The sequence below is a fragment of the Musca autumnalis genome, unplaced genomic scaffold (assembly GCF_047663935.1).
Source record: "Musca autumnalis isolate F117 unplaced genomic scaffold, ASM4766393v1 scaffold_4, whole genome shotgun sequence".
NCBI lineage: Eukaryota > Metazoa > Arthropoda > Insecta > Diptera > Muscidae > Musca > Musca autumnalis.
The window spans coordinates 174,893,872-174,913,326 of record NW_027411977.1 but is presented as its reverse complement, the minus strand read 5'-3'; the positions used below and the strand labels follow the sequence as shown (position 1 = coordinate 174,913,326).

General features: G+C 34.9%; 1 protein-coding gene across 30 annotated transcripts in view; it reads right to left on the bottom strand.

The window, feature by feature from the left end:
• The window catches only part of pHCl-1 (pH-sensitive chloride channel 1), a 358,921-nt gene that overhangs the window by 55,851 nt on the left and 283,615 nt on the right, over positions 1 to 19,455 (bottom strand). For 16 of the 30 annotated variants that reach the window (XM_073983456.1, XM_073983466.1, XM_073983471.1 and 13 more), the window contains 2 exons: positions 12,033 to 12,185; positions 501 to 715 (listed from right to left, as the gene is read on the bottom strand). In XM_073983456.1, the coding sequence (XP_073839557.1) occupies positions 501 to 715; positions 12,033 to 12,185 (368 nt within the window). The remainder of the gene's footprint in view (positions 1 to 500; positions 716 to 12,032; positions 12,186 to 19,455) is intronic. The other 14 variants (XM_073983457.1, XM_073983467.1, XM_073983472.1 and 11 more) reach the window with 1 other exon arrangement.

The window sequence follows — 19,455 nt, the reverse complement described above, 5'->3', positions numbered from 1 at the left end:
AAATGTAGATTACTGAGAAATAGAGAAGAGGAAAGATTTTTGGGGAGTGGCAGCGTGAGATTTTTATATTTTTTTTTGAAAATTAAAATCAAAATCAAGAAAAACTCACTGTTAACTAAACTAAATAAAAAGGAAACACATCAAGTAAAAAAGTAAAGAAAAAAGGCTGATTGATAGTTTTGATTAAGAGAGAGAGAGAGACAGACAGAGAAAGATTAAAAAAGTTTGATTGACTGAGTTTATTGTTTCATGAATTGTTAAATGTGATGTTTGGGATCTTATTTTTTTTGTCGCTTTTCTTTTGGCATGCCTTGGCTTGGCTCAAAAATACATAATAATTGGTAAAATTGTTGTTGTATAATTGCAAGGATTGTTAGTGATATGTTCGTTGTAAATCTAAAAGCCTGTTCATATGCAGTATTGCACTTAAATATGTGCCTATGCTTAGCTTACATTTTGTATTTGTATTAATAACGTTTAGTTTCAATTCAATACATTACCTGTGTTACCGGATTTTCTCCAGGTCGATACACCACGTTGTGCTGTGGCCGTTTACGTCCCATGTAATTGACGCAAACAAACTCCAATAGCGAGGCATAAATGAAACACATGCAGACACCATCCCAAACATTCATGGCGGTGAGATTTGATACGACCGGAAGTGTGCTGCGGAAACCGTTTGATGTTGTGAAGAAATTCAGCATTGTTGTTACACCTGTTATTGTCGATGTGTCACACAATCGAAATTAGAAAAATATCCCAACAGAAATATACAAAGAAATTGATTAATAACTCGACTTTATTATTTATTAATATTCAAAAGTATTAATAATAATAATTTCATTAAGGGAATATAGTAGTATTGTCACACAGATGGTTGGTGGTTGGTTAGAGGACAACGAATTGAAGGGGGGAAATATAGCGAAAGAGTGAAAATACTGATATAAAGGAATTGTCATCAGAGAAATATGTCATTAACTGAATGACTGATATACATTTATGTAAGAGTAAAAGGGTGTATGGTGTACTGTGTACATTTCCTATTCCATTGGGTAGGTGGTTGGTGTTTGTTTGTAATGTTTTCTCATACAAACAATAATGGTTGTAACTGTGTTGAATGTCTTAATCGCTTAAACCATTTTGTCTGTATTGTTGTGAAACAAAGTCTTGGTAAATAATATGAAATACACGTTTAAAGCATACGTTTATATGTGTCTGTATGAAAATGAATAACGCAAATTTATTTTGTGTAATAATAAAAGCTTTTTAGATAATTAAAACAGATTTAATGTTTAACATTATGTTTATATGTATTTTGTTGTGATTGATTGATGTATGTATGAGTATGAAAGGTATGTATGTGTGCGTTTGTATGTAGTCTCATAGGTGTCTGTGAAGAGAAATTTGACATTTAAAATACATGACAGTTTTACATATGTATGTACATATGTATGTAGGTATGGTTGTGTGTATGTGAGGTGATAAATATATTATTGTGCATTTGTAGTTTAATAGTTGAACAAATTAGCTTTGAATTAAGATAAATAATATCGATAGCTAATCGTTTTTTGGTCGATGAGGTTTTGGTGATAAATGAATTCATTTTATTTATATTTTACATCAGGACATTAAATATGTTCATTAAATGTGACAAATTGACAATTAAGAAGATATTGCTTGTTGGTATCAACATATTTTATTTAATAGTTTTTCATATTAGATTAGAAAAATTATAATTTTTATGATATTCGTTACTTCAAAAATGCATACGGCATATTTTTAAAGTAACATGGATTAGTCTGTTGCTATGAAATCTACAAAATGGGTTCTTTTTCCAAATATGGAACTGAATATAATTGACCTTCTTCCAAACAGATGTTACAAAAGAATGTGATGATTATAATGACATATGGCTCATTTACTCAAAGAGTGGCACAACTCAAAAAACACGTTTTATGAGTTAGCAATTTTTTCTACGACTCCTGCTTTATCTTGTGTTAAATTTTCATGTTGTTATCTCTAAAACTCAACGACTTACAACTGATTTACTAGAAGTTTGGCATAAATCAACAAAACAGTTTTTTGAATTTAAATCATGCTTGATCTTGCACAGAAATTTAGCACTGATATTTGACTAGCTCTTTGTCCCAGTAGTTATTTTATGTTTTGTGTAATAATCTTTTTAAGTTGGGAAGTCAAATTTCAATCACCAACTTTAAACGCGTTTTTCTCGAAACTGCATTTTTTTAAATGTGTCACTCTTAGAGTAAATGGGCGATGTGGTGTATTACATCTTAAAATCAAATATGAAGACGTGGTCTGAAAATCTAAGGGCCTGGTCACTTAAGCTACTGACTTCCTAGCTTAAGTTATTTCTGGCAAAAAAAGTTAAAAAGTATCAGTCGGCTTTGCCGACAGAGATATACCCTCAGCCAATGTGAATTGAAACTTTCATCTACGGACCGATATGGCTTATCTTCGAAGTTAAACATGTTTGGACAAAATATTACGAAGGCCAAACTTTTGGAACGACTCGGTTGATCCGTTCGAGAGTTATCTTGCACTCCAACCACTACATACGGTGTCTTAAGGTTTTTTGCAACTTTCAGGCTATTTTCTCAGGAACTTTTCCCGTCGTATGGGGGCCGCTGATTACAAGTTGCTACAACAAAAATCGATTCGAGAACAGGTCCTAAACTGAACTTTTCCGATTCGATTCGAGAACAGGTCCTAAACTGAACTTTTCCGAACTTTGGGTGGGAGGTACCCGAAGGAGTGGACCTATTGAGTCCATACTAGCACCTCATCTAGAAATTTCACGATGTGCAAAATATAATATGGACCAAATTGGTTACTCCTTTTAAGAGTTATTGTGCGCACAAATTTTCCGAACATTTTCGACCTTTGTGGGGAAGGTACCAGAAGGAGTGGACCGATTTAACCCATCTTCGAACTTAAACTAAGTTTGGACAAAATATTACAAAAGCCAAATTTTGGACCGAATCGGTTGATCCGTTCGAAAGTTATCTTGTACTCCAACTACTACACACGGTGGCATAGGGGTTTTTTTGCAACTTTCAGGCTATTTTCTCAGGAAGTATGGACTTGCCCCTAATGAGACTTGTACCGTCGTATGGAGGTCAGTGAATACAAGTAGTTACAAAAAAATCGAAACGATTCGAGAGCAGGTCCTAAACTTAACTTTTCCGAAATTTTGTATGGGAGGTACCCGAAGGAGCAGACCGATAGAGTCCGTATTCGAACTCCATCTAAGTCTGGTAGAAATTTCACGATGTTCAAAGTATGGACCAAACGGTTACTCTCTTCAAGAGTTATCGTGCGCCCAAATTTTCCGAACATTTTAGAACTTTTGTGGGGAGGTACCGGAAGGAGTGGACCGATGTAACCCATCTTCGAACTTAAACTAAGTTTAGACAAAATATTACGAAAGCCAAGTTTTGGGCCAAATCGGTTCATCCATTAGAGAGTTATCGTGCGCACCAGCCAGACAGACAGACGGACGGACATTGCTAAGTCGACTCCAAATTGTCTCAAACGGATTTCGTCCAAACATACTTGGGGTCTAAAACCATTATTTCGATGAGGCACATTTTGCCCGTATGAAAGTGCATATACCCTCGTTAGCATAAATGCTGAGGGTATAAAAAAACTAAAGGGGTAACGTTGTTCGAATTTGGCTCGGCCATTCTTTATTATTTTATCAGCAATGACATAAGCAAAATTGCCATACTACATATGCCGAAGCCTTATGTCAAGCATAATGTATAACATTTAAGAGACTACACCTTACAAGGTTTGGAAGAAGTTAACTAGTCAAGCTAGTTAGTGTCTTTGATGTCATTACCACCTGCAGTGAATCACACTGAAAGTGAACCCCTTTCATGTCCAAAAATGTTTTCTATTTAAAATATATTTTAATTATTTTATATTTCTCTGTTTTTTCGGTAGGGACTACACTTTGATCCCAATATATTGCTCACATACACATTTAAGATGTGCCTGTCAAAGGGAACGATTTTAAAAAGTGTTTGAGTTGATATTGTTGTTGTAGTAACGCCAATATGGTTAGTGTATTATTTTAGATATCAGGTTCCGGTTCCTCCGTATCCAGATATTTTGTAACCTGTACTGATTGCGTCCATAAAGAATTGGGAAACAGGTGAGTGGGGTTAACTGGGCAGCTAAACAAATGGAGAGGGTGGTCTCCAAGTACGGCATTCACACTGTATCTCTGAACTGCATGCGCAGCGGCATCAGCGTGATGCTATCCAAGCCTGCCTCATAGATTCGTTGGTGTAGAAGTTCTCGTGTATCTCTTTCTTTAGATCATGAAGATCTCTTCTGACGTGCCTAGGTTGTGGAGGCCTGTCCATTAGATCGTTAAAAAAATTGTCACGGCGATAACACCCAATCATGTACTGCATCGACAACATCCTGTTGTGCTGATACACCGGTAAATCCTTCGTCTCGGCATGAAGATTATCCATTGGTGTCACACGGAGGGTCCCTGTTGCAGTCCTCAGGGCGGCATTCTGACAGATTTGAATATTCTTCTACTGTGTAGGGCTAACATTTGCATACCACGCTGGCACCGCATGGTTTACCACAGACCGGCCTGTTGCATTTTAAGAGTTCAACAAGATTTATTTGTCAGCGATCCAAGTGACGCCGACCAGCGACTTGAGGACCTTATTCCAACTTCTGATTTTAAAAATGCTATCGAACGTTACACCCAAAATTTTAGGGTGGTTGGTGGCCGTAATCAGTACACCATCGACCAATATGTTCAGTGGGAGCCTCATTTCAGCCGTCCAAGTGGTGAACAGTGTCGCAGTGGGTTTAGCGGCTGCTATTTTCATATTCCTCAGATGAAAGAACTGAACTAGGACAGCTATGTAGTCATCGACGATAGGACCTGATGCCAAGATCGTACAATCATCCGCATACATTACGATCTCTATGCCGTCTGGAATGTGTAGAAATTCAGAAAGGTAGAGTTTAAACAGTTCGGTAAATATCACCTGCTTTGAGGAACTACTTGTTTCACTCTACGGGGTTTGGATTTCTTGTTTCTGAATTCCATAAACGACTGCTTGGCATGGTGTGCCACCATGACGGTTCGGTCGCACAGCCTGTTCTGGTTCAGTCCTCTACTGATATGTGTGGATATGACGTGTAGTGCTGTTGTATTATTATACATTTTCCGGAATCCATGCTGATGTTGGGCAACTGGAAAACTGTTTTTCATCGGTGGGAGGAGTAGTGCCTGTAGAATCTTTACTGCTGACGACAGGAGTGAAATCGGCCAGTACGATTTACCTTTCCAGTGTTCAGTAGCGGGACCACCCTACAAACTTTCCAGGCTTCTGGTACAACATGGGTGGCTTTCTAGTTAAATACTCACCTCCAGGTTCATCTAGTTGCTTAAGCAATGACATCGATATTCTGTGTGGGCCCAACACTTTGGATGACTTCGCATTTCGGATGATGTCTGCAATATCGCCCATGGTAAATTGTGGTGGTACTTCCACGGCTAAGAGGGCTCTTCTTATGCGGTGTAGTAGAGTCCTCTTCGCCCTATTACTCTCGGGTGATCTATATACTGCCGGTTAAAATAACACGCGAACCGCTTTGGGTCAGTTACTGTCACGCCGTTGAAAATATTTTTTTCTTCCATCCTTCTTTCCCGGATTTGAGAGTTATTTAAACGCTGCCCACAATTTACTTAATCCGGAACCAATGTTGCATTGCTTCAGATGGTCTAGCCGCTTTTTCGCCTACTAGCCTATTGGCTTCTCAAGTTCTCAAACTCTAGGGTCATCAGGGTTCGTACGACGAATCTCGTCACGCTCATTTGCTAGTCCCGTCGTCTCTGCAGGGAAATTGATCTGGTATTTGACCGGCCGGTAAGTAGCAAACGGCTACTGCAGTGATGATCTGATGGAATGGGCCGCCCTCTGAAGCGGTGGTTGGTAAATTCTCTGAACCCTGGCTTTCCCATGGTTCAAAGAGGGCGGCGTTCTGAGGTTACGAACTTGGGTGGTCATTGAATTGTAGGACGCTGAACAACAACTTGTGGTGTTAGATGCTGCGCTTGTTGTTGAGAAGACTTCGGGGGCGTCTCGTATTCCGACGGCGACGAATTTGGAGACCCACTGGGAGATGTTCTGGCGGGGCGAACAGCAACATACCTATCGCAGTAATCATGAGTGCGACTAAGACCAGAGCACCCTCAGAAGTGTACCCATTCCCTACATCCATTTCATCTTACCATTGTTTACATGTGGTGGATGCGGATCTGGCATACGGAACAGATCCATACTGGCTCGGGGTTCATCTATATCCTGGCACGTACATTACCGTTCCCATGGTGGAAAAATACACGAACACAAACACATAATTGTTGAGGTGACGGCTCCTGGTCAAAAATACGTACGTACGTCAACCAGGTGCGTAGAACGTTGGATTGTGTTTGAGTTGATGGTTCAGTTGTGTGAAGTATGGGTTTCTTCATCTTTGCTCTCTTTCAGAAATATTTCAGCATTTGATTGCAAACAACATTAACAAGTACAGTTGGACAATCTACAGTCGTAAAAGGTATATAATTATTGTCAGTATTCATAGAACGGGATATTACTCGCTTAGGTTTTTTCTTTGATCTCTTCGCTATAAACAATTTATGGACCACAGACATTCTTTAAATAGGGAGGCAAAAGAAAAACGGCATAAGTATTTTGACACGTCATAATTATATTGCTTTTGGTACTTAATAGTACTTTTTGGTACCAAATTATTATTAAAATTATTAACATTTAAGTAAAAATACACTTGAAAGACATAGATCTTAAATTAGCATAGGGAATATTGGTGTCAAACTTTGAAACGAAATGCATAAAAACTCCTAATGTCTGAGCAAGTTGGATTTCAAAAGAAGCTTTCTATTTAAACCAGATCCTCTAGACATTAGAAACAAATTATTTTAAGTCATATTATGAGATTTAAATTAAAATCATTTACTCCCCCATAAATGTAATTTTGATGTAATTTCCATGCATAAATGCTCCCAAACATCAGACGTATCTTATCCACCCTTTAAAATACTGGGATATTTGCTTTTTATCGTTAATGCTGTGGACTGTAATTAATTTTTTTGACACGATGAACTGTCTTTCATAACAACATAGCGGTAAACTGATCAAATTGTTATGTTGTCAATGGTAAAATATTTCTCCTATAGTAAGACTGAATTTTGTAGAGCCGGTTTGGAGCGAATTTCGGGTTCAAAATTTAAATTATTTCCAGATTCACTTTGGCAGTTTTGTTGAGATTCTTTGTTTCAATACAAAGAACTAAGAGAACTGATGAGTACAAGTGGCGTTGTACGAAACTAGTCTTCTCTGCCATCCCCAAAAGTAATCAATTTTAACTACATTCCACTTTAAACTTGTTGTTTTTAAATTTGAAAACAACAAATATGAGATTAAGCTCGACTTACATACAAATAGTAAGCTAAATTATTTCCTTTAAATATCTTATTTGTAAGATAAAAAGTCGCATTAAACATTTGAAATCCGTAAAATATTACGAAATATAGGAGAAAACCATCGAAATCCTGTTTAAATATAAATATCTTGAATGCTGCTATAACATTGAAATATCGATCAGTAAATGGTTCCATAATAGTACACATGTGTATGAAATACATTACTTTTACCGTAACTGATACTAATCAAAAGTATAAATAAGTCATTTTTTATTGTTGCGATCTAAAAAACAATACATTTTTGTCAAAATACTTATGCCATGCAGTGAAATTGTATGTCCGTTACAAAAGTAAATAAGTACATTTGAATTGCTAACATTTATAACTAAATTAAAGATTAAACAGAATATTTTTCATATTTTTGTAGACTACTAATCCGATAACAAAAATCAAAAACATCACTTTTTCAAACTTGTCAAAATAATTATGCCAATGACTGTAGTTCCTAGTTCCAAAACATATGAGTAACGTCATACAAACTATCGTGTGAAATTACGTATACGCAGTGTTTTTCATACAAACGATGTGACGTTTGGAACTACCTAGTGAACTAGATTGTTCCATCTAATTCAATAGAGCGTATACTTAATGTGTCTTAAAAGTTGCATTAAGTATACGATTAGTAGGTCTTTTACGTTTTTGCAGTGGTGAATATTGTTGGAAGAATCTTGTAAATTGTTATACCCTACACACTGTAGTAAGGGGTATTATGTCTTTGTGCATTGGTATGTAACATACAAAAGCAAACGAGATAGATACATAGTTCCTTTTTGGCATATACATATAATCACTTTCTGAGTCGATTTATGTATGTCCGTCCGCCCGTTTGCAACGTACAGGTCGCAATTATTGTCCGATTCAGCTGCAAATTGGGGAATATCCTTTTTTAGTCATAGGAAGAACGCTATTGCATTTGGTGAAAATCGGTTCAGATTTGGATATAGCTCACATATATATTTTCGGCTGATTTCACGTATTTGCTGCACCAAATACGCTACATATGTCCGATTCCACTCAAATTTGGCGTGTATGATTAAATTCAGTCTAAAAATAAATGTGCCAAATTATATCGAAATCGGTTCAGATTTGGATATAGCTCCGATATATATTTTCAGCCGATTTCGCGTTTTTGATGCACCAAAGACGCTATATATGTTCGATTTTACTGAAATTTGGCATGGGTGACTGAATTCGGTCTAGAAATAAATGTGCCAAATTATATCTAAATCGGTTCAGATTTTGATATAGCTCCCATAAAAGTTTTAGGCCGATTTCAAAAACCACACACGCCATATGTGTCCGATTTCTATGAAATTTAGAATGTGTAACTGAATTCAGTCAAGAAATAATGTGCCAAAATATATCGAAATTTGTTCTGGTTTGGATACAGGCCCATATATGGTACATTAGACTGGTTGTAACTCAAAGGGAAAAAATCGATGTCGGATTTTTTTATGTAGGATTACTTGTTTAGCCACAGAAATTAACTAGTAAAAATGTCTTGTCGATTGGCCAATAAATGTGGTTTTTAGAGCAAGTTGGTGAAAATTCACATTTGGCCCCATACAAATTACTATGGAAATTTTTAGGTCCCAGTCGCACGTGTTAACATATTCCGATTGTGCTCAAACTTTGGCAATCTTAAAATCTTACAAAATTAAACACTTTAGGGGAGTGCCACATAAAAAAATCCGTCATCGATTTTTTTTAAAAACACTCTAATGGACATTAGCGGCCAATTTGAGTTATTTGATGACGGAATTTGGTCTAGAAATATATGTGCCGTATTATATCGAAATCGGTTCAGATTTAGGTATAGCTCCATAGCTATATATATAGCTATTTTACATACATATTCACAGTTATTTTACATATATAGCTATTTTACATATTCACAGTGCTGTAGGGTATCATAAAGTCACCCCCGTGCGACTTTGATCCTATCCTTACTGGTTAAACATCAAAAATTTTTAATCATTTTTTAATATCATGTTGTACCGATATATAAGAAGATTTTTTAAATACATAATATTAACTAATCGATATTCTGATTTATGTCATAAGGACGCGTCCACTATACAGTGTTAGACACTGAATATGTTGACAATTCAACTAATATAATACTTTGATTTATGTTCTAACGTTTAATTCAACTAAAACGGGGGGAGAAGATAAAGACGAAAAATGAAAATTACTTTTTGTTCAACACTTTTTGTGTATAGTCGGTTTTAGGAAACCATTCGTCCGTTTAGTGTCCATTAAAACCGCTAATCTCCTGTTTTAAGTAAGTAAAAAATATTTTTCGTAAAAAAACTAACCTGTAAAGTAATTTGTATTGTTATGTGCGAAACTGTTTATAAGGGGTTACCAACACTTGAAAAAAAAAAACGGAAAATTTGTTGTTGTCTCAGTTGAAGTATAATTAGCATACGAGGGTCACTAAAAAACTATCTGGCCTAGGGAACACGCAGTGTCGCCAGGCGTCATTTGACATTTTTCTTGGAAAGTTTAACGGTTTTTAGCCTAAGCGTACTCAGGATAGTTTGACATACCACCATGTGTTGGGCTGTTTACTGTGACTTGAAAAAATAACTTTGCTAAAAATGGAATTTAATTGTGAACAATTTCGACAATTGTGAACAGTCCGACAAGAGTGCATCGATCAAATTAAATCTTTGTATGTCGATAAAGAACCATCTTATAGCACTCTGAAAATCTGGTTTAATGAATTCAATCGTGGCCGACACTCGCCAAAAAACAAGTTCGTGATGATCGTCCAAAAACGGCCGTTGTGCAAGTAAAAATTAAGCCGTGTGTGAACGGATAATGCAAGATCGACATTTATATATCGTGAGATAGAGGCATCCTTGTGCATTTATTCCACCAACTAACATTTGATATTGCATGAACACTTGGCGTCAAAAATGGAGTTTTTCTCGTTGGTTCCCGTGTTAATCGGTGCAACAATTTTCGAAAAAATACGATCGCGGTGCTTCGAAAGACGTTTATAAGATGCATCCAGGTGACGAATCATGGAACTATGCGTATGAGCTCGAATAATAGTAGCAATCGCCAGAAGATGCTGCAAAAGGTTTCAAAAACCATGGTTCGGAGGTGTCTCAATCAAACCACTGTAAACAACCCAACACATGGTCGTATGTCAAACAGTCCTGAGTACGCTTAGGCTGAAAACTGTCAAACTTTCCAAAAAAAAAAAAAAAAACTGTCAACTGACGCCTTTTGACACTGCGTGTTGCCTAGGCCAGATAGTTTTCTAGTGACCCTCGTACGTATATTAAGTAATAAATTTTAAGTCGATCGGAACATAAATGACTGTGATGTGAGTGTTAAAAGTGTAGAATCCATTCTGCTTTGTATCTGAAATAAAAACTTTAAATGCGATTGCGATAATCTATTTTCGGCAAACCGCTTTAATAAAAACAGTGTTTTAATATTAAAAAATATGTATTTTAACCTCTACAACTGTTGGTAACCTCTTTATTTACTCTTAAACAAATATTTTTCATGATACAAATTTATTATTTTTGTAAAGATTAAACCTTTAGAAAATATATATAATTCAATGTGCAAATGTGTGGTTGAGAGCGTGGTAGGATGGGAAAATTGCATGCGTGGTGCTGTTTACAACAAAGCCAGTGAATAAAATAGGAACAAACAAAAGTTGATACAGCTAAGGTATGGGAATTGAGAAAACAATCAAGTGTAGTTGGGAATAAATCAAACAAAAGACCAACGTTTTTTCTCTCAATTTATTAATTTATTTTCGATTGAGAAAGAAACGAACTAGCGGCGGAGTTCATTTGAACACTGCTTTAACTAGTGACACGGAAAATTTTCAGACTAAACTTTAGCAATTTACTTTGGAAACAAAAAAGAAACCTCAACAACACTTAGAGACGATGGCAATGACAATAAGTAAACTGCGATGATAAGACATAAAGCTGATTTAAAGTTGTTTTTTTTATTTCAGTTGAAAAACTTTGACAATTAGTCGTATTTGCCAACGTTTAAAGTATAATTGTTTTGTTTTTGTTCATCAAGAATTAATTGAAATACTAACGTTGCACAAGAAAAGAATAAAGTGAACAATCCTAGAATATAATTTTTAATGAAATTATCTGGTCTTATTTAACATTTATTATTTACAATTTATTTCTTTTGTTTTGACTAACACGTAAGAACACACTCACACGTAAATATACATATGTACTTAGTTTACAGACACAGACAGAGAGGCAGTGTGATTAATCTTTCCCTCTGACTCTTTCGTTGAGAAGCATTTGTAAAATATTTTTTTTTCTTTTTTGGAAATAATTAACTAGCCTAATGTAATGATGGTGATTGTAATAGTTGTCGTTATTAATGTTATACATAGTTGTAATTGTTGTTGATGTTTTTGCTACAATTTAACAAAAAGAAAATAATAATTATGATGAATGCTACGTACCGATCATTACTCTGGCTGGCACTGCATTCCATTCCAGCCAGAATGTGATAAAGGATGAGGTCACCAATATAATGCCGGGTATGAAAACGGTTGTAAAATAATACGCACGATCACGGGTAAATGTTAAATCAACTTGCAGACAACTGTAATTACCTTTAAAGAACATACATACAGAAGATGCCGTGTTGGCCACATCATCAAAGTTTTTCTTTTTGTTGTTGGTGTGTTGATTTTTTCTTTAAGTTATAAATACATTTAAGTACATATGTATGTATCTAGATATTTTTATATAATTTTTTGTTATACATTTATTAATGAATGACCTAATAAAAAACTATTTCTCTTTTCCTCTCACCTAATAATTTTGTTTTGCAACTTGTAATGTGAACTTAACTTTGATACTTTAAGAATGAGCTTTCTTTCTTCTTTGAAAAAATGGCAGGTGGAAATACGAGATTTTTCATGTGAAATTGCAATGAACAAGTTTGGGATATTTGTTTCGGAAAGACGGATTATAACAAACGCTTTGGCCAATTGTAGGTGAAACTATTATGGAAAAAATTATTCGTGGAAATTGCGATGATTCAGATCGAAGGTTAATACTTTACATCTTAATATAGGATAAATTTTCCACCTTGAAATATTATTTGTAGATAAACTCTAAAAATTATGCGGCATAGTTTTATTTACGTATTGAAATCAAATTACTAAAGATGAGATCTCCAGAAGTCACATTTTGTCGTTATTAGACAATGAATATTGTGAAAGATTGATAAGAATAGATGTATGTAATTGTGAAGGAATTGAACATCTATAATGCTTTCTATACAATATTTCTTGTGATATACCCACACAGAGGGAAAAATTTAGGTTCAAAATCAACACCATATGCTGTCAACTTGAGCACAGGTGTGTTCAATATTTTTTGACCACGGCTGTTGTAATTTTTTGAATCCGATCACTAATGGTGTCAATGTGAGTACATGCGTGCTCAATTGTAATTTTTTTTGACCACAACGTGCTCACTTTGACCACGGTACGTTGTCAATTCTAGAAGCCGTTCAGATCAAATCTTTGCCAAATTGTCAACGGCGTGCTCATTTTGACCAAAAATGGTGTTGATACACTCTCGACCACGGATGTTTACAGTTTGACCACGTATGGTGTTATTTTTTTCTCTGGGTGTAGTTACTGCAAAAATCGATATTATTAATAAGTCAGTAAGAAATCATCGAAAACATGTTAGAATATATTTATGATCCATAGTGTACATTTTGGAATCTAGTAAAAGTTGGGATACAATGTATGATAACCAAATGTTATATTACTGACTATATTGAAGGGAATGTTCGCGAAGATTTTCGCCTATTGGAAATTGGACTTCAATTACCAATAGCGTGTTCCGCTCTATTGTTTCCTTGATATCAAAGACAAGGAAGCTCAGAATCATAACCATTCAAATTCTAAAAGAATTATTGTCGATTGAAAGGTGACGCTTCAAATCTTGATGAAGAATGTAAATGAGAATCTTATTTACCGAATTACTTATAATTTAAAGTTTAGCGCATGACATAAACCTAATGTAACTGTACCTGCGATGATTTCGGCTACTTTTATGACCAAATTAACAGCACTTTGGCACCTAAGGTTCCTATTAAAAATTGTCGACCCATGGTCGAGGTTTTTAATTTATTATTTATTATTTAAGTGGTTCAGGGACCAAAAACTATTTCACGAAGAATTGTAGGAAAATGTATTAGTTTTGGCATAGCTTCGATCTTTCAAAATTGTCAATAAAATGGCGATTATAATAAAAGTCGAAAAATTACATATTTGATATATAATTTTTATATTTGACCAATGGAGACAATCGACTTAAAGCTCTGCTGGATTTCTTGATTATCAGGTTATATGCGTCGAATACACCAAATGGAATAAGTGATATTTGTCTATAAAATTAAAAAGTCAAAATATAAAAATTGGGATAGTTTAGCCCCTTTTGCAGTAACCCTGATGGCCTGTTTCTCTAATACGATTCGAATTCAAATTCGTTCAAACTACTACCAAACTCCTGTTATTGTAGAAACAATTTGTGTGACAATTAACAAAAATAAATCAAATATTTAAAAAAAAAAAACAAAAATTTGGTAGTAGTTCGAACCATGGTACAATCATTACAAGGTAGGACATAGCAAACGGCTGATTAACATTTTTTTATTGGTTTGCTTATTCTTTCAAATCAGTATACACAATTTGTATATATATATATATATGTGTATTGTTTTGAAAACTAAGACAAACTATTTTATACTTATTAAAAGTCAGTCGAAATGAAAATTGTTATTACAACATTTATTGAATTGAAATTCATCTACATTGTGATGAAACAAACTTTTCAACATATACGGAAGCTGACTCTGTAAAAAATTGGCCTCCCATTAATTTTTCGCGTTTTTAATCCAAAATATCAAATAAACAGTGCAACCTGTTGCATATTCAGTTATAATGATTCTGACAGATTAAGCAAATACGCCCAGGCCTTGCTTTTCACAATCTTTTCGAACCTGACCTACCTTCTACATTATTGTACCATGGTTCGAACGAATTTGAATTCGAATCGTCTTAGTGAAACAGGCCATCAACATCGACACTTTGACGGTCTACTTTCATTAACAGGCTTCTTCTTAAATACGCATAATATAAATATAGAAAAAATTGGGAATTGGGGTAGCTGAGCGTCTTGTTCTATATCCCTAGTATTAGACCACTTTCGGTAAAGCAATTTGGACTGGTTTATATTTTAAATATTGTGGACTTTGGTTGAAATGTCCCAAACAATGCTGGGGTTTTCGTAATTATAATTTAAATACAAACAAGTAAAAAAACGTTATGTTCGACCGGCTCGAACTTCTTATACCTCCACCATGAAATATCTGAGTTAATATGGAATAATTTGTTTTCTTTCTGCCCACAATTTTAGGTAGAGAAGTTACTAGACCAATTATAGCTAAATTGGTCTGAATACATAGCTAACAACATAAAAATACCCAAAATCGGTGGGTACGATTTTATGGGGCCTATACAGTGCTGCCGAATTTTCGTTATTTTGACGATGTTTTGGACCAAAATTGAAAAATGCGGATTTGAAGATTTTATTGTCCAAAATGACGATTTTCACGTAATCCAAAATTGCATGAAATAAAGGATGATAACTATATATTAACCGAAATTTCACGAAAGACTTTAAGGAAAGCAATGCTGCAAACTCGATTTTATGAGCTTTTTTATTTGTTTTATAGCAATTTCTAGCCAGATTGGCTATATGTAGGCACATATCTGCTTCACCTTCGAATTATATCAGCTGAACAATTTTCGTTTAGGATTGTTAATGGATTAAAATATTCCTTGAAAAGTTTTAGAGATAAAATGGGAATTGTATCTTTCTCGTCGTGAAAAATTTATGCGTCCAAATTTCTTAATTTCTTCTAATGCCCCCTTTAAGCCCAGCCCAGTTGTTATCGATTTCCAATTAGCCAACAACCAAAATGTACGTGTACCGACAAACATGGACGGTCACACTGTAAAACGAGCGATATTCGAGCTGAGCTGTCATTCAAAACTGGTATTGTGATCACAACTCGATAAGTGGGTACGTGAGATTGGGGTATATATTATTGGGTGGGTTGTATATCTTATTTTGTCAGTCTCATTGACAAAACTATCAAGATTTCGGATTAAAAACTGTTGGCAACGCTGGGCCTATACCAAAATGTGGACATATGTCCATAGCTGTTGGTGTAGAATTTTCTTGGTCTCTGGGAACCCTAAATGCCAAATTCAGTTAGACAATATAGCTAAAAACGCAAAAAAACTGAAATCGGGTTTACCGCTATATGGGGGCTATTCCAATGTGGACTTATGTCCATAGTTTTTGATGGAGAAGTTTCTTTATTACTGTGAATGTTTCTTTATTACGGAAAATGTATCTTTTGGTTCTGGAAAGCCTAAAAACCAAATTATAGTTAATGCTGCCAGAAAATGTAAATGTTTATTGGTGGAGAAGTTTCTTGGTGCCTGGAAACCCTAACCGTCAGATTATAGCTAGTTCGGACAGAAAATGTAGCTAAAATCGGCAAAATTACTGAAATCGGGCGGTATCATTTTATGGGCGCTATTCCAAAACCTGGATCGATATAGACCATCTTCGAACTTGATCTAAGTTCAGATCAAACAAAATTTCAGCCCTTTATCTCATTTCATTTATCTCGTGATTACAAAAGGGAATTTTACGTTGATCAAGAATATATATACTTTATAGGGTCGCAAATGATTATTTCGATGAGTTAGAAACGGAATAACAAACTTCATATACCCTCCATATTATAGTGGAGAGTATAAAAATTAAAGAAAGGTTTTTGCGATATCTTCGTTGTTTGAGCAGATACGCATTCTTTGAATTATTGTAAAGGTGAAGTTTTTACTTTCAGTATCTGGCTTTGCTTTTGGATTACTCTTAATAGAAGCGGACATACTCGCATGTAAACTTTGGAATCGCTATAACAATGTCAGTAGGTCCATCTGTTGTAATCACTCTAGCAATCAACCCTTTCAATTTTTTAATTGCTGCATTTTTTCTACATTTTCGCCTAAATTGACTATAAATTGGTGGTTAAAAACCACAAATTTAGAACATAGCTCTTATGATATAGCCCTCATATAACGGCACCGCTTAGTTTTAGATACATTAAATTTTTACCTGTGACCAAATTATACATACGTAAAGTGACATTTAATTTTCCCAGTTGCCAAAAAACGTCTCCACCTACAAATTTGGACATACATACATAGGTCTAAATTATATAGCGGTACCTCCCATATAGCAGTACCACCCGATTTTCATGGTTTCCCATCGATCAGAAAATTTCCAACTACAAATTATGTATATAAGTCTTTTTTTGTTATTGCTTTATTATAGAAAGTTAGCTTTAATTTGGCAGTTAGGGTCCCAGTAGTAAGAAAATTTCTACGCTATAAAGTTTGGATATATAGGCGTAGGTTTTATGATAGCTCCCATAATAGAGAACCAGCTATTTTAATGATTTTGATGGCTTTAGCAAACATTTTTGCATCTGGTTTACAGTGACCAAAATAAGAAAAAAATCGGTGAAGTATCTGACCATGTTTAATGTGGAAATATTCAATGTCCTCGATTTCGTTATAGCGTGGCCCATAAGTCGTACGGTTCGATTGGAAATATTCACGATGTACTCATAGGTCAGTTTATATAAAATGCTGCACGGCAAAACTTTCAAACCTTTCGTTTGACTTCTTTTTACTTCCATTTGTTATTGCTGAGATAATGATTTTTTACGAACGATGAGGATCAGAGGTTTTACATTTCAAATACAAAACTCTTGCTACCGATAGAGCTTTATGAATTCCGTTTTTGGTTGCTAAATTACCAAAAACCATAAAACTAAAAAAATGTTTGAGAGAATCTCAATACAGATTTGGATATTATTTCTATATACATATATTTTTTGCCGATTTAAGGTATTCGACGCACCAAACATACTGTCTATCTAATTTTGATGAAATTTAGAAAATGTGACGAAATTTCTTCTAGAAATAGTCCGCCAACTTATCTTGAAAACGGTTTAGATTTGGATATAGCTCCGATAATTCGATAATTAGAGATTTTTTCGGTGATATTTATGTCAATGAGACTGACTATATAAGATATACAACCCACAGCAATAAATCTAACCAAATCTGACTTAAATACCGCGAAAGCTGAGTGTTATCCCTATGGTTATTGAGTTTGCAATAATACAGCAAGGTAAAGCTTAGTACACATTGAATGACAGCTTTACTCGAATGTCGTTTGCTCGAAAGTGTGACCGTCCATGTTTGCCGGTCATCCACGTACATTTTGGTTGTTGGACAATCGATTATCGATAAAAGGTGTCATTCAAAACTGAGGGTCAGTAGGAAGTTTCGAAAACTGGACTCATACATTTTTTTACAACTAGATAGATACAATTCAAATTTCATCTCGACAACTTTTCAAGGAAGATTTACGTCCACTAACAATCCTAAACGAAAGTTTGCAACTGATATAATTCAAAGGTGAGGCAAAATCCATAAACTTTCCGAGGTACGAGGACTGGAATCTGCTAAGAACTTAAAAAAGCTCAAAAAATCATTTTCATCAGTTTTTTTGATTAAAATATTGTTACGAATGTAACTGTAACTTAAGTGAATTTAGATGATGAGATGTTAAGTTAAGGATTTGAATTGTAAATAAATTTTTGTTAAGCAATTAGTTTATTTGTATCAATTCTGCAACAACTACTATTACTGCAATCATGAAATTATTGCTTAGACTTAATTTACACTCTTTACTTAGCCAAATTCTTTTTGTGCTCTCTCTCTCTCATTCATTTGACTATTCAATTATGTTTCTATATTGTGACGTCGTTGTAACCCCTCTTACTCCCTCGTAATTATTACCGCTGGCGCATTGATGCGTTGTTTACATTTATTCGCCTGTTTGTATACTACTAGTATATGTGTATGTGCATCTGGATCTCGTTTGAACATTGAAGAACCTCCCAGATGAAGGGTGCTGGAACAGTCTATGCATACGCAAGCGAATATAAATACGAGTGTGGTGGGAGAGTGAGTTATGAATTTTATCGCGACTTTTAATCATCGACTAGTAAAGAAGTAATCTGAATACCGTAAAGCTGTGTACTTATTAGTTACTTCAGTTATCTTTGTGCTAGTAGAGAAATAAAGTCTTGTGTGAATAACTGAAGTGAATAACGTTGCATTGTAGAATTGTAATCCAAAACGAACCCTGTTTTATTTGGTAGAAATCGTATCGGGAAATAAAACAACGTCTACACGGGATATAGTTCAGCCCTAAGTCTGTAACAATATGTTTTATTTCAAGCAGTTTTTGCTTACGCGAAAAATCGCATTTTAGACCATAAAATCGTCATTTTTCAATTTTGGGTCTAAAACTGTCAAAATGGCGATAAATTGTCAAATTTTGCAAAATTTTGGATTCTCATCATTGGACAATAAATGTGGTGGATGTGTGTGATTTTGTGAATATTCGCCTTGGCCACATACAAATTACTATAGAAATATTGAGGCCTCAGTGGCACGTGTTAACATTTTCCAATTGGCTATTTTCCAAACTATGGCTGTTTTAAAATCTCACAAAATGAAACATTTCTGGGGAGTGCCACCAAAAAAAACCGACATCGATTTTTTAAAACCACCCTGGTGAATAATGTATAAGTGGCAAATCGCGTATATAATAACTGTGGTATGTATGTATGTTCAGATAAGTACGCCTCTATATCCTTGAAACCATCATGGTGCAATTGCGAAGCTTTGTACACAAAAGGTG